The 14,220-nt window shown below is 39.0% G+C and overlaps 1 protein-coding gene across 1 annotated transcript; it reads right to left on the minus strand.

Moving 5' to 3' along the window:
* Window positions 1-282: 282 nt before the first annotated feature.
* LOC107825612 (imidazole glycerol phosphate synthase hisHF, chloroplastic) lies at window positions 283-13,532 on the minus strand. Its single transcript, XM_075223138.1, has 19 exons — window positions 13,146-13,532; window positions 12,879-12,961; window positions 12,200-12,294; window positions 11,639-11,742; window positions 11,041-11,210; window positions 10,808-10,922; window positions 10,347-10,402; window positions 10,222-10,260; window positions 10,032-10,130; window positions 9,277-9,339; window positions 9,132-9,194; window positions 8,932-9,014; window positions 8,622-8,730; window positions 8,446-8,499; window positions 8,060-8,147; window positions 7,686-7,723; window positions 7,431-7,536; window positions 6,511-6,677; window positions 283-539 (listed from the first exon to the last, which is right to left on the minus strand). Exons 1-19 carry the CDS (start codon window positions 13,357-13,359, stop codon window positions 480-482), a joined length of 1,806 nt encoding a protein of 601 aa, XP_075079239.1. The 5' UTR covers window positions 13,360-13,532; the 3' UTR covers window positions 283-479.
* Between the last annotated feature and the right edge of the window lie 688 nt (window positions 13,533-14,220).

Below are 14,220 nucleotides of genomic sequence, written 5' to 3' on the forward strand. Positions count from 1 at the left end.
GGACCTTTACTTTTGCATTTCAGCTCCCTAATAATCTAAGACAAATTCATTTTGTGGGGAATAAACTCATTCTCAAGGGCTCAAGATCAAAAGACAGTATGGCAGTACCTAAGAAACGTATTTTTATTCTAGTTGATACTTTATTCGCTATAGCTATTAATTGGATCGATGACATTGCCTCTCATTTCCAGGATGCAATCAAGAGCTTCTGAATCACTAAGCCTTCTAAGTCACAATCAACCGCCATGACATTCTGGACTAACACCCACACAGACATGCTCAAGTAAAACCTGATGTTTTGTTTAAGGAAGACGTTTACAAAAATGATAATTATACAAATAATAACCTGCTCAAAATTGGCATGAGACTCGAAAAGTGCAAGATACTGAAAGAGGCTTTCCTTGTAGAGACAATAAATTATTTTATAGACATCTACCGATAAGGATTGACAGATCGAGTTGCTGAGGAGCAATATTTTGTTACATTCTAACCTCTATGCCTTCCTTTACCAGGTGCTCTTTCACGGATGGAATAGGAACCTGAAATTCAGGAGACAAATTATACAGCCCAGGTCAGTCAGAGATCCATATTACATGTATGTATATTACTCCGTAGCAGGGGTAGGGTGTCTGGATGTAACTTCATAGACTATCTTAAGTGCGGACATGAAAGGGTTTTGGCGACACAACCTAAACAAATATTATCAAAGTGTATTGCTGAAACTAAAAAGTACTGCAAAATATGCAACTTCACTCAATCTTTCCTCGGATGCTTGATAGCCTAAAAGATTTTAGTAGTTGATAAATGAGATTCCACTAATTACAATGTTTTAAGGTGTAAGCATAGGCATTTCATTAAATGCTTATCACTTTTTTTGTATTCAGCTTCCTTTAACACAAGCAATAGATGCATTTCCGGAAGAAATAAAAAGCACTTTTTAAGTGAGGTTAATGATGCTCACAAGCGGCAGATATCTCTTAGATCCATTTTAGAAGATAAAAAACGCCCCTTTAGGTGAGGCTCAAACAGAAGATATCTGCTTTCTTCGAGAAGGTGCATGGCTTTCAGAAACATTAGCATCCACCTCTCATTGATTATCCAAGATTCATGTGTTTTTTTCATCTAACTTCTTTAATCTATCAACATTGTTATCGAGCTAACACCGGTACTGAATATTAAAATAACTTAAAAGGCAGAGAAGAAGAGGGTTGTGTCTAGTCTACCGAGGATCAGGTGGGTTGCCTTGACTAAGGATAAAGCTCAGGAGTTAGGGGAGAAGTTACTAGCTATGGGGGCCTGGAGGAGTAGTGGGACACGAGTTGTATGTGGACCATGACAGAGAACTGTATTAGAGAAGCTGCAAAAGAGGTGTTAGGTGTCTCGAAAGGTTTCTCCGGTGGCCACATAGGGGATTGATGGTGGAATGAAAGGTCCAAGGAAAAGTGGAAGCCAAAAAAGTGGCGTATTTGAAGCTAGTAAAGAGCATAGATGAGTGGAGAAGAGGGTTATAAGAAGGTATAGAAGGAGGCGAAGTTAGCGGTTACTGCGGCTAAGACTACAACATTTGGACATTTGTATGAAGAGATTGGGGAGAAAGGCGGGGATAAGAAGTTGTACAAGCTGGCCAAAGTGAGAGAAAGAAAGGCCGTGATCAAGATCAAGTGAAGTGCATAAAAGACGAGGAGGGTAGAATTTTGATGAATGAGACACATATTAGGCGGAGATGGCAATCATACTTCTATAAACTCTTGCATGAAGGGGGAGAGAGGGACATTGTGCTGGGAGATTTGGAGCACTCCATGAGTCATCAAGATTTTGGGTATTGTATAAGGGTGGGGGAGGTCGAGGGGCGATGCGTAGGATGAGAATAGAGCGACCAGGCCAAACTAAATCCCTGTAGAATTCTGGAAAAGCACAGGCAAGGTAGGCTTGGAATGGCTCTCTAGGTTGTTTAACGTCATTTTCAGGACGACGAAGATGCTTGAAGAGTGGAGGTGGAGTACGATGATTCCGTTGTACAAGAACAAGGGTGATGTCCAGAATTGCAACAATTATAGAGGTACCAAGCTACTAAGCCATACGATGAAGTTTGGGAGAGGGTGGTGGAAGGGTGAGGAGGAGTGTCTATTTCCAAGAACCAGTTCAGTTTCATGCCGGGTCGTTCAACTACGGAAGCCATTTATCTGGTGAGAAGATTGGTGGAGCATTATAGGACAATGAAGGACTTGCATATGGTGTTCAGTGACCGGGAGAAAGCATATGACAAAGTCCCGAGATGGAGGTAATTGGAGGCGAAAGGTGTGCATGTGGCCTACATTAGGGTGATTAAGGACATGTATGATGGAGCTAAGACACGGGTGAGGACAGCGGGAGGAGACTCAAAACACTTCCCAGTTATGATGGGATTGCATCCCTTAGCCCGTTTTTATTTTCCTCGGCGATAGGCGCTTTGACGCGGCACATAAAAGGGGAGGTGCCATGGTGTATGTTATTTGCAGATGATATAGTTCTAATTGACGAGACTCGAGGTGGTGTTAACGAGCGGCTAGAGGTTTGAAGACAGACTCTAAAGTCTAAAGGTTCTAAGTTGAGCAGGACCAAGACGGAGTACTTGATAAGTTCAACAACGCTATCCAGGAAGCGGACATGGATGTGAGGCTTGAGACACAAGGCATCCCAAGGAGAAGAAGTTTCAAGTATCCTGGGTCAATAATACAAGGTTATAGGGAGATTGATGAGAATGTCACGCACCGCATTGGAGCAGGGTGGATAAAGTGGATGCTCGCTTCTGGTGTCTTGTGTGATAAGTTCTACAAAGCAGTAGACCAACTATATTTTATGAGACAGAGTGTTGGCCGGTTAAGAACTCTCATGTCCAGAAGATGAAAATAGCTGAAATAAGGATATTGAGATGGATGTGCGGGCATACCAGGTTAGATAAGATTAGGATGAAGTTATTCGGGTGAAGGTGGGAGCGAACCCTGTGGAAGATAAGATGCGGGAGGCGAGCTTGAGATGGGTCGGACATGTTAGGAGGAGGAAGGGTAAAGGTAGGCCTAAGAAGTCTTGGGGAGAGGTGATTAAGCGGGGCATGGCACAACTGGAGTTTACCGAGGACATGAACCTTAATAGGAGGTTGTGGAGGTCAAGAATTAGGATAGAAAATTAGTAGGTAGGGGAGCGTTTCCCTTTGTCTTACTCTGTTCGGTAGCATTAGAGCTAATTTGATATCTTTCTACTCTTAGATTGCTATTATTACCTACCATTTAGTTGCTACCTTTACTTCGGTTTTCTTTTATCATGTTGTTACAACATGTTGACATTACTTCTTTTTCATCCTTTCTGCTAGAATATAGTTATGTAAATAGGAAAAATAACTCTAATCTCATATGTATTAGGAGTAGGACATGTTATGTATATATATATAGGGCTCATTGTATCGTGTTTAACATGTGTCAATAATATCATAATATTTTTTCCCGTGCTTTCTCACATGGTATTAGAGCAGCAGTGAGAAAATATCTGGGAAAGTCACCGTGCTTCAATTCCGGCAACCTTTTTAGGGCTGTTTTTCGTCAAAACAATTTACATCGGTGTTGTGCAAAAACCAACACCACCCCAAGGTCCCCCAACCCCCGGTGACCAAACCCCAATAAACACCTCCTCCGGCAGCCGTCTCGCGCGCCTCCACGCGCCGATCAGAAGGTTTTTTTTTCGGCGAGATCTACTCCACGCGCCGGCGCGTGGAGCACTTTCCGGGCAGTTTTTTACTTCGTTCCTTCAGAGCAGTTGGATCGCCCTCAAATTCCGACCCTATCCATATTTTTATTTTTTAATTCCGACCACTTTGAGTTTTTCCGGCGACTACACTGATTTTTTCCGGCAGCTACAGTAATTTTCCGACAAAAACAGTGTTTCCTTCATCTGTTTAAGCGAGTTGTCAGTTGATTCTTTCTGTTATTTGGTGATAATCCAACGATGTCTTTGGGAGTCGATGCTTTCGGGTCCAAAAACTCGGGTTCAAACTACTTAGCTTGGGCTTCGTCTGTCGAGTTGTGGTGTAAAGGTCAAGGAGTTCAAGATCATTTAAAAAAAAAAGGCTAGCGAAGGTGATGAAAAGGCCAAAAAACACTGTAGGAAAAGGTCGATGCTCAGTTATGTAGTATCCTGTGGCGATCTATTAATTCCAAGTTGATGCCCTTGTTCCGTCAATTCCAGACATGTTAGTTTGGGAAAAGGCTCGAGGAGACTGCTTTAGACCATAAAGTGACTGGCGCAAGCGACATACAAGGCCACGAGACTCCCCCTGAGCAACAAACCCAGGTGGTTGCTCTATATAAACTTCATCCTCAAGGTCATCGTGTAAAAAAGCATTCTTAATGTCCAGCTGGTAGAGGGGCCAATGGCGAACAGCAGCCATGGATAGAAAAAGGCGGACTGATGCTATCTTAGCCACGGGAGAGAAGGTATCACTGTAATCGAGCCCAAATATCTGAGTATATCCCTTGGCAACAAGACGAGCCTTAAGACGATCAACCTTATCATCCGGACCAACCTTGACTGCATACACCCCAACGACAACCAACAGTAGATTTACCTGAAGGAAGAGGGACGAGCTCCCAAGTACCACTCGTATGTAAAGCAGACATCTCGTCAATCATAGCCTCTGTTTCCATCCCTAAGTCTACAGGTGAAGCATTGTCTCATCCGGGATGGCGATAGGCTATGATTGACGAGATGTCTGCTTTACATACGAGTGGTACTTGGGAGCTCGTCCCTCTTCCTTCAGGTAAATCTACTGTTGGTTGTCGTTGGGTGTATGCAGTCAAGGTTGGTCCGGATGGTAAGGTTGATCGTCTTAAGGCTCGTCTTGTTGCCAAGGGATATACTCAAATATTTGGGCTTGATTACAGTGATACCTTCTCTTCCGTGGCTAAGATAGCATCAGTCCGCCTTTTTCTATCCATGGCTGTTGTTCGCCATTGGCCCCTCTACCAGCTGGACATTAAGAATACTTTTTTACACGGTGACCTTGAGGATAAAGTTTATATGGAGCAACCACCTGGGTTTGTTGCTCAGGGGGAGTCTCGTGACCTTGTATGTCGCTTGCGTCGGTCACTTTATGGTCTAAAGCAGTCTCCTCGAGCCTGTTTGGTAAGTTCAGCACAATTATCCAGGAATTTGGCATGATTCGGAGTGAAGCTGATCACTCTGTATTCTATCGGCATTCTACTTCGAGTCTCTGTATTTATCTAGTGGTCTATGTTGACAACATTGTTAGTACCGGCAATGACCAGGATGGTATTACTAAATTGAAGCAACATCTCTTTCAACACTTTCAGACTAAGGATCTGGGCAAACTAAAGTATTTTCTGGGTATTGAGGTCGCTCAGTCTAGCTCAGGTATTGTGATCTCACAACGAAAGTATGCATTAGATATTCTTGAGGAGACAGGAATGACAGGTTGTAGACCTGTTGACACTCCGATGGATCCGAATTCTAAACTTCTGCTAGGACAGGGGGAGCCTCTTGGCGATCCTGCAAGATATAAACGGTTGGTTGGTAAATTAAATTACCTTACAGTAACAAGACCTGACATTTCCTTTTCTGTGGGTGTTGTGAGTCAGTTTATGGATTCTCCATGTGATAGTCATTGGGATGCAGTTGTTCGCATTCTTCGGTATATAAAATCAGCTCCAGGCAAAGGTTTATTGTTTGAGGATCGAGGCCATGACAGATCGTTGGATACTCAGATGCTGATTGGACAGGATCACCTTCTGATAGACGTTCTACGTCTGGATATTGTGTCTTAGTAGAAGGAAATTTGGTGTCCTGGAAGAGCAAGAAACAGAATGTGGTTGCTCGGTCTAGTGCAAAAGCAGAATATCGAGCGATGGCTATGGCGACATGTGAGCTAATTTGTATCAAACAGTTGCTCAAGGAGTTGAAATTTGGTGAGATTAGTCAGATGGGACTTGTGTGTGATAATCAAGCTGCTCTTCATATTGCGTCAAATCCAGTGTTCCATGAGAGAACTAAACACATTGAGATTGACTGTCACTTTGTCAGAGAAAAGATACTCTCGGGAGATATTGCTACAAAGTTTGTGAAGTCAAATGATCAGCTTGCAGATATTTTCACCAAGTCCCTCACTGGTCCTCGTATTAACTACATATGTAACAAGCTCGGTACATATGATTTATATGCACCAGCTTGAGGGGGAGTGTTAGAATAGTTATGTAAATAGGAAAAATAACCCTAATCCCATATGTATTAGGAGTAGGACATGTTATGTATATAGGGCTCATTGTATCGTGTTTAACATATGTCAATAATATCACAGTATTTTCTCCCGTGCTTTCTCACATGGTATTAGAGCAGCAGTGAGAAAATATTCGGGAAAGTCGCCGTGCTTCAATTTCGGCAATCTTTTTAGGCTGTTTTTCGTCAAACCAATTTACATCGGTGTTGTGCAAAAAAAACCAACACCACCACAAGGTCTCAACTAACCTCCTTTCTATGGAAAATTCCAGCAGCGAGAGCAGCAGATGCATTTGTTTCTGTGAAGACCTCTGAGAAGTGTTCAACAGTTCCAGCTCCACTGCTTGCAATCACAGGAATGCTTACAGCATCTGAAATCAACTTAATTAGGTCTATATCAAATCCTTTTCCCTGACCTGAAAATATATCAAAAGAGCAATATTAGGCATTACTGCCCTAATACATGAAATGGATTGTTGCAAAAAAGGAACCCTCGGGTTGTATGACCAATCTATTAACCTAAGAAGAAATGATAAACCACAGGACAGCAAGCTTTGGAGTAGAGCTAATGGGTGAATGAAAATTCTGTCCTGATAAGGCAAAGAAAGAAGTCATATCATTGTTTAAAAACACACCGCCCCGCACCCGTACCGCCCCATTGCCATCCCTACAAATCAAGAGTGAACAACTATGCAGGTTTGGTATAGTTTCGTTCACAAGTACTATGGATCACAACACCAGGCAAGTTAATTAAAGGATAGAAATAGCTAACCTTGATCCTACCAAAGTATTAGTACATAAAAGAGAAAAAATAAAAACCATTACACAGACAAAAGAAGCCTAACATAGCAAGTACTCCTACCATATTTTAAATACAATGTAAGATAACATAAGTGGGTCCAAAAATGAAGCTTTCTTTAACTTTTCACAAATTTGAACTTCTAATACACTAAAAGTGAGTATTGGGAATACTATATAGAAAACTTTTCCCATTTTGTGAAATGGGAAAAATTTCTGGACCAACGAAGGCTTAAAACAGGACATATCCTACTGTTGCTTGGCAACTGTTACAGTAGAAACACCAAATTACGCTATTGACCATCTTCAGACTCATTCTAACACGAACTGTAATGTAGGATAAATATGCGTCAAATTCAGGAAGAACGTACCATCACAATCAATGCAGTTTAGAAGTATCTCCCCAGCTCCCAATTCTTCAACAGCTTTTGCAAGCTCATAAGCTCCAATAGGGCGACCTTCTCTCCCACCACTCACCTAGAAATAGAGAATTGAAGTGAACTTTAGGTGAAAACATAAAAATTATCAACCCTGAAAAACAATCTTGATGTTCCATGTAACACCAATAAGAGAATGATATTACAAGAATAACGGTTTGCAATTTAGCACAAAGATTCACTGCTCACCGTGCACTGGTACCACGCATATTCTTCTCCATTTGGACCTGAAACCAGTAGACACACTTCAGTCGAATTAACATTCCCTTCTTGAGAGAATCTCTTGCTTCATGTCATCTTGCCGCCATTTGATCTTGGTCGAGTGAGAGTGTGAGATGACATGAAGCAGGAGATTCTGTTTTTACTTCCTCACTGGCGGCACGAGTCTGATAAGACAGTGGTATGCATGAATAAAGTAATGCGACATTACAAGGATATACAAATGCCAAGCTAGTATACCCCACAGGCTCTTTTCTTTAAAAGATTTTTCTCTCTATGCGGAAACACCAGATGCAAGGTCAATCACTAAATTACCTTGGAAGAGAATATCTGAATGCATTTACCTGGGCTTCTCACTTTTACAGTCCTGAATTCTACAGCTTTGGGGTCCTTCACGTACACCCTTCGAGGATCAATGCTTACAACTACTGCCTACAAAAATCACAATACAACCACAAAATTCAATAACATTTTTGCCCAATTTGCCCAATAAATAATGAGTATGTTATTCATATATGCAAGCAAGCAGACAAGGGAAAGCACTTATAGACTACTATGTTAGTCACTCTTCATCCGTGAAGAGAGAAGAAAAAGGTAGTTTACACATTAAAAATCAAATCTTGGTAGTTCCAAACTAAGATATTAACCTAGGATAGTGACGCAACAAATATGTAGCGGACATAACTATCTGAAGAAATAGCATTAAGTTATACATGGCTTCAAACCAAACCTGATTTCCATAAACTCGGGAGATCTGCTCTAGGCTGCTCTTTCCAGTTTTCACCTTCAAAGAAAGTAAGCCAAACAAAAGGACAGAGTACCGTTAATATAAAAGAAAATAAGGAAGCAAGCATTTTTTCTCCGGAAAAGTAAGCAGTAATTTTCATACAAATGAGTATCACATACTCCAGATTTTAAGTATTCTTCCGCAGCATAAACGGCATCACTTCCAATAGAAACTTTGTCTGCTCCAGAACGAAAATATTCTGATGCAACTTCCAAACTAGAGTAGTATCTGCGAAGTAAGTCCATCTATCAACTAGTGAACTTTGATCCTTATCCATGTTCCCAAAAAGAACATTATTCAATTTCTCAACTCAGTTTTAGGGAACCAATTTGGAAGATTCAAAGCAAACGAATAGTGATGCGTGAAAAGGATAGCAAATAGCCATACAGTAAGGAAAAGAAAGTGAGAATTATGGAGAAAAACATAAACCTTTCATTTCCATCTTTGAAGTCTCTAATACCTCCTCCAACGGTTAATGGCACAAAAACATTCTCTGATGCATGCCTCAATACCTAAATGGCAAATCAAGGAGCAGAAATTATCATAACCTTTCTCTTTATTGGGAAGGATTTTAATAATTACTCAGAATACTTAACTACATAACACTAAAAGAAGAGTACAGAACAGACCTGCAACATTGGCAGATCGCCCAAGGGGAAGTCTCGGAAAGCAGTAATATTTAAAAAGCTAACCTAAAACCAGAGAAAACAACTGATTAGTTTATCATCGGGATAGAGTAACATGGAGGCAGGGATAGGTAATGCTAAGGTAAACCTCGTCTGCTCCATCCTTGTAATACTGTCCAGCAAGATCCACTGGCTTGCCAAGGTTCCTCACCTTCAGGAAAGACAATGTTCAAATAAAGGAGCAATTTTTGGAAGATTAAAATCAAGTACGAAATCCACATGGCTTCAGCATAAGAGCCATAAATTCTAGATGTCAAAGAACCAGAGTATTCCAGAATAGCCATATAGTACATAGTTAGATTACTGATCTAAATTTATTAACCAAGTGGATCAAGTACCTGACACCAAGAACCTTAAGAGGCGATAAACCATCTAGTTAACATGCTTCGTCATTATTTTCTGTTGTTCCTTTTCTTTTCCTTTAGACAACTTACAAGTACGAGCATAAACCTTTATCTCACTATGCCACCAGGTCTGCTAGCCGAAAAACTTACAGCTTTTTAGCTTCCATTTTCTAACCTCAGAGGCAATAGACTAGACAAACAAATAAGAACTAGAAATTCTTTTCCTTTTTATTAGCGGAAGAATAACAACCCTTTATTTTTTTTACAAAATAATAACGATACTTAATTGTCCTCGTAATCCTTTTTAGTTTTTACGTCTCTTGACGATCTCCTTTTCTTTCTTTTTTTGATAACGTAAACGATCTCCTTTTCTAAATAAATTTTGTTGGCTCTGATTTTTATGTAATGTATATAATTTATAGTGTCCGCTCTCAACTGTTTGAAAACCATCTCCAACATTGAACAGCTGATGGTTAACTAATGAATAACGAATACTGACCTCATTTTCTTTTGTGTGCTCTCTAACGTCATATTGGTCTCCTTTGGTTACAACCAGATCACCTTTATCATTAGTCCTTACATCAAGACATGCAATAACCTGAGTAGTCAGAAAAATTACAAACTTCAGTGTTACATAATTAAATAAAAGTTTCCGGGAATCAAATTACTACATGATGAATGTGACCTACCCTCTTTGCAAGTTTAGAGGCATTCCCTTGGACTAGCTTCTGTCTTGCATGAAGCTTTCATGTGTTAGATACTTTGAACAATTAACTTGAAAAGTACCGCATTAAGTCATAAGCATCATTAATACCTGTGTTCTCCCAGATTTTGGATTCAAGAACCTCCTCAATACAGAAAGGCCAACATCTGGAAACATTACCCAGCAGTTAAAGGAGATAGTGATTAAAAGGAAAAAAAAAAAAACTAAACGGTTTAAGGGGATATATGTGTGTGTATGTGTGCACGTTTTTTATTTACATATTATGTATTGTGATTAAGCATAATGGACTAAAATTTAAAAGGGTTATTTCTGAACTCTTTAAAGATGAGAAAAACAAATTAAAGTATCTTTGAATAACATGCAAAAGGTAAAAAGGGCTATATTATTAATGATTAAAAAAATCGGCTATCTCCTTAACAAATTCTCCAATGACATTTGGCTTGTTGTGCTTACATTATGATCGCTTCCATGCCTTCTATGCAATATTCATCAGATAAAACATAAAATTTGATTGATCCAACATAAAAAAAGTTATAAAGAGGTCACTATACCACCACTCTTCTCGGGATGAAACTGAACTGCATGGACATTTCCCCTCTGAATGGATGCTATGAAATTGTCACCATACTTGCAAGTTGATGATATCCATTCTCTATTATCATCTGACTAAAATAGGAGAAATGTCTGAATTAAGTTGCTTGGCAATTTACTAAATGAAAAAGCAACTGAGAAAAAAGAGGATGGAGTCACCATCAATATATATTTATGCAATGAAAAGTAGTACCGGCGTTGCCCGATAAGAATGTACGAAATAGACATGGGACTTTCCAATGTCATCCAATATCTGAGTATCTTTTGCTATATCAAGTGCATTCCAGCCAATATGAGGTACTCTGATCCCTTTAGAAGAGTCAAAACGTCCAACTACTCCAGGAATCAAACCAAGACCCTTTACTGATAAACATGTTGGAGAGTCAGTTCCTCGAATGAAGGAGCTATCTGTTAAAACAATGTATGAAATTGCAGGCAAACAAACAAATCTATACTCTTGCCATGGAGACGTAACAATGACATGAATTTGGAAGATAGATTATGCAATAGAAATTGACATCCAAATTTACTTGCAACTGGAAAAGTGAAACCAAAGGACTCACGTATAACATCAACAAGGTAACAATGTAAAGCCGGTGGAAGGCCCAACTTCATTTTACCATAGATAAATTCTTATAGCTACAAATATACAATAAACTCATAGTCCATAAGTTAAGCATCTCACTGCATGAGGTTTCTTTTTACAGTTAGATAAAAGCGACTTCACTAGAACTAGTTGATATGAAATGTCTAAAGCCGATAAACTTAGGAGGTCAATGTTAGTAGCTGACCTGGTCCATTTTCTTCACTTGACTCAAAAAGTAGTTGCAGCCCAAGACAAATGCCTAGGAATGGGCGATCTTGCTCAATATAAGCACAAAGTGCTTCAGCCATTCTGCATAACAATTCTTCCCCGTAATTTTCAGAGAAGGGAAAAAAACCTAATTTATATGGAGCGAGAAAAATAAAACACGAGAACCAATTACCAAAAAAGAGGGACGAACTTTCCATAAACATGTTCTTATCTTTGCAAAAGCTTTAACCAAAATAGATTAGTACAATATATTTTTAATTGGTGTTCTAATATTTTTGTTTGTGCCTTTATTAGTACCTTTTTGAGGAAAACGTCTTGCAGTAAGTATTTACTGGTTTGATTACTCTCGAGCAAATAAACAACTTATATTTTGCACATATATGGAGCGAGAGACTGTATTATCCCATAACCATGCTCAAGTTATGAAGTTCTCATATGGGTAAAATTATTGATAAAATAATTTACTTGTTTATTTACAACGAAAACAACTGAACATATAAACAATTCCATCCCTATGGATTATGTGTGAGAATTTTACCCCTTCTTATTAAGCACATCCATAGCAGGAGCAAATGCACCAACTCCGGGAAAAATGAGCCGTTTTGCTTTCAAAATGTCTTCTGGTGTTTGGACCTGGAAGACATTGAAATAATAAAGGTAAGAAAAGAGCAACAAAACCTCAAGATACATGGATAATTTCTCCTTTCTGGCTCTGGCTTGCTCTTGTAAAAAACTTTCCACACCTCCTCAAAATAAAAATAAAGCCCAAGAATTACTTCATGATTCTTTTTTTTTTTTTTTTTGGCAATCCGCTAGGCAAGCGCCTAGGGCTAGTTTTTATTAATAAAAGAAAAGAAAAATACAACAATTAGGAAGTGTACAAATAAGGGGGACAATAGCATCGGTTTTGTTACCCATATGCCTTGGCTATATAATCACTCCTCATGCCTTGTTACTTCATGATTCATCGGTTGACTACACAGCTATTAAGGGGCATGCTTATCCTCAGATTCTCAACGTATAAACAGTTAAGGTTGAACATAAGAGTACCTCTGAACTATGTTAGTGATGTGCATATGGAAGTATTTAGTGCCATATATACATTCTTTTTTTAATAGTATTTCTCTTAATCTCCTACAAATAGACCTAATTTAAGTACTTCAAAATAACTAAAAGTCACAAAAGTAGTAACAGGAAATTAAAAGTGAAGAGAGTACATCTTTGATGTCAAAACCGAGATATTTAATTGCATTCCTGAGACTTCGCACATTGCCAGCACCATAGTCAAGTAGAGTTACCACTGCAAAAAAAAAAAAAAAAAAAAAAAAAAACTCAACCTTAACAGTCAAAATATGATTATAAAACAAGGGGCGTCACGATGCCAGCATAGAATTGAAAAATATCATTCCAGATATAATTAACAGCGTATGTGATTTTGCGCATTGTTTAATTGTCAATATTAGAAAGAGAAAGTGAGAGAATACCAGAATCATCGGCGCCGCCGGCAGAAGCGCGGACTGAGAAGCTTCTGGAAGATTTGCAATTCAGAGCTTTAGCATTGGGCTTGTAACGTAGGGAACAAAGAGATTGAGAAGTTGAGGAATAGGACGAATACGATGCTGTCGACGAAGAGGAAGAAGAAGAAGAAGATTTAGCTGTTAAGAACTGTGAAGTTGAAGTGAAACTCGCCGCCTCCATTTCTCTTCCGCAAGCTCTATTTCTGGTTTACTGTTATGTAGCTGGAATTCAATAAACGGCTACTCTGACAATTGATTCGATTGGTGGTCGACATAGGCCCCCCGACACGCTCCTGGGCTTCGAGTCCATCTTTCAGTATTGGCGGTCGTGTATGGTGTTTTGGGCATACTCATAATCTTGAACGGGGATTTGTTAAAAATAGCAGTTTTTGGATTGGTCATTTAAAAATAGCCAGTATTTACAAAGTCACTAAAAACTAGTCATTATTTTATTATAACATGGAAAGTTTCGGCATAATATACTGAATATCGGTATACCTGTGTATGAACTTCTAGTATATTATGCTGGAACTCCAACATACGGAAAGTTCTAGCATAATATACTGGAGATTGGAGCACCCTTGTATGAACTTTCACCATTTTATGTTGGACCATTATATTATACTAGAACTCCAGTATATTATATTGGAACTTATACTGAAATTCCAGTATATTATATTGGATTTCCAATATATTATGCTGAAATATTTTCCGAATTTTGAACAGTAATTTTATTCAGATTTATCTTTACATGAAAAGTGGCTAAATTTCGATTACTTTTGAAACTGTAGTTATTTTTGAATGACCACATATAAATCTGGCTAGTTTTGAATTTCTCCCTGCATGGCATGACAACTAAGTCCAACAATTGGCATAAAAAGCTAACGTTTTAGGATTTGGCATATGGTAGCCTATAGTTATTCTCTCTCTTCTAATGGCCACTCCTAAAAATAAGTCCCATCAAAATTATTTTCCTTAAAAATAGCAAAAGAAATATTTAAAATCTTATCTCTCTTCTCTCATAGTAGTATCCGAAAAAACT

Source organism: Nicotiana tabacum, chromosome 10, assembly GCF_000715075.1.
Source record: "Nicotiana tabacum cultivar K326 chromosome 10, ASM71507v2, whole genome shotgun sequence".
NCBI classification, from domain to species: Eukaryota; Viridiplantae; Streptophyta; class Magnoliopsida; order Solanales; family Solanaceae; genus Nicotiana; species Nicotiana tabacum.

Bases quoted from the DNA above. Each gene is read 5' to 3' on its own strand.
- LOC107825612 (XM_075223138.1), bottom strand. From the start codon at position 13,359: ATGGAGGCGGCGAGTTTCACTTCAACTTCACAGTTCTTAACAGCTAAA. The intron at 10,923-11,040 runs GTACTACTTTTC...CTCCTATTTTAG, and splicing joins ATTCTTATCGGGCAACGCCG to TCAGATGATAATAGAGAATG. The intron at 7,724-8,059 runs GTAAATGCATTC...TACTGGTTTCAG, and splicing joins TGTAAAAGTGAGAAGCCCAG to GTCCAAATGGAGAAGAATAT.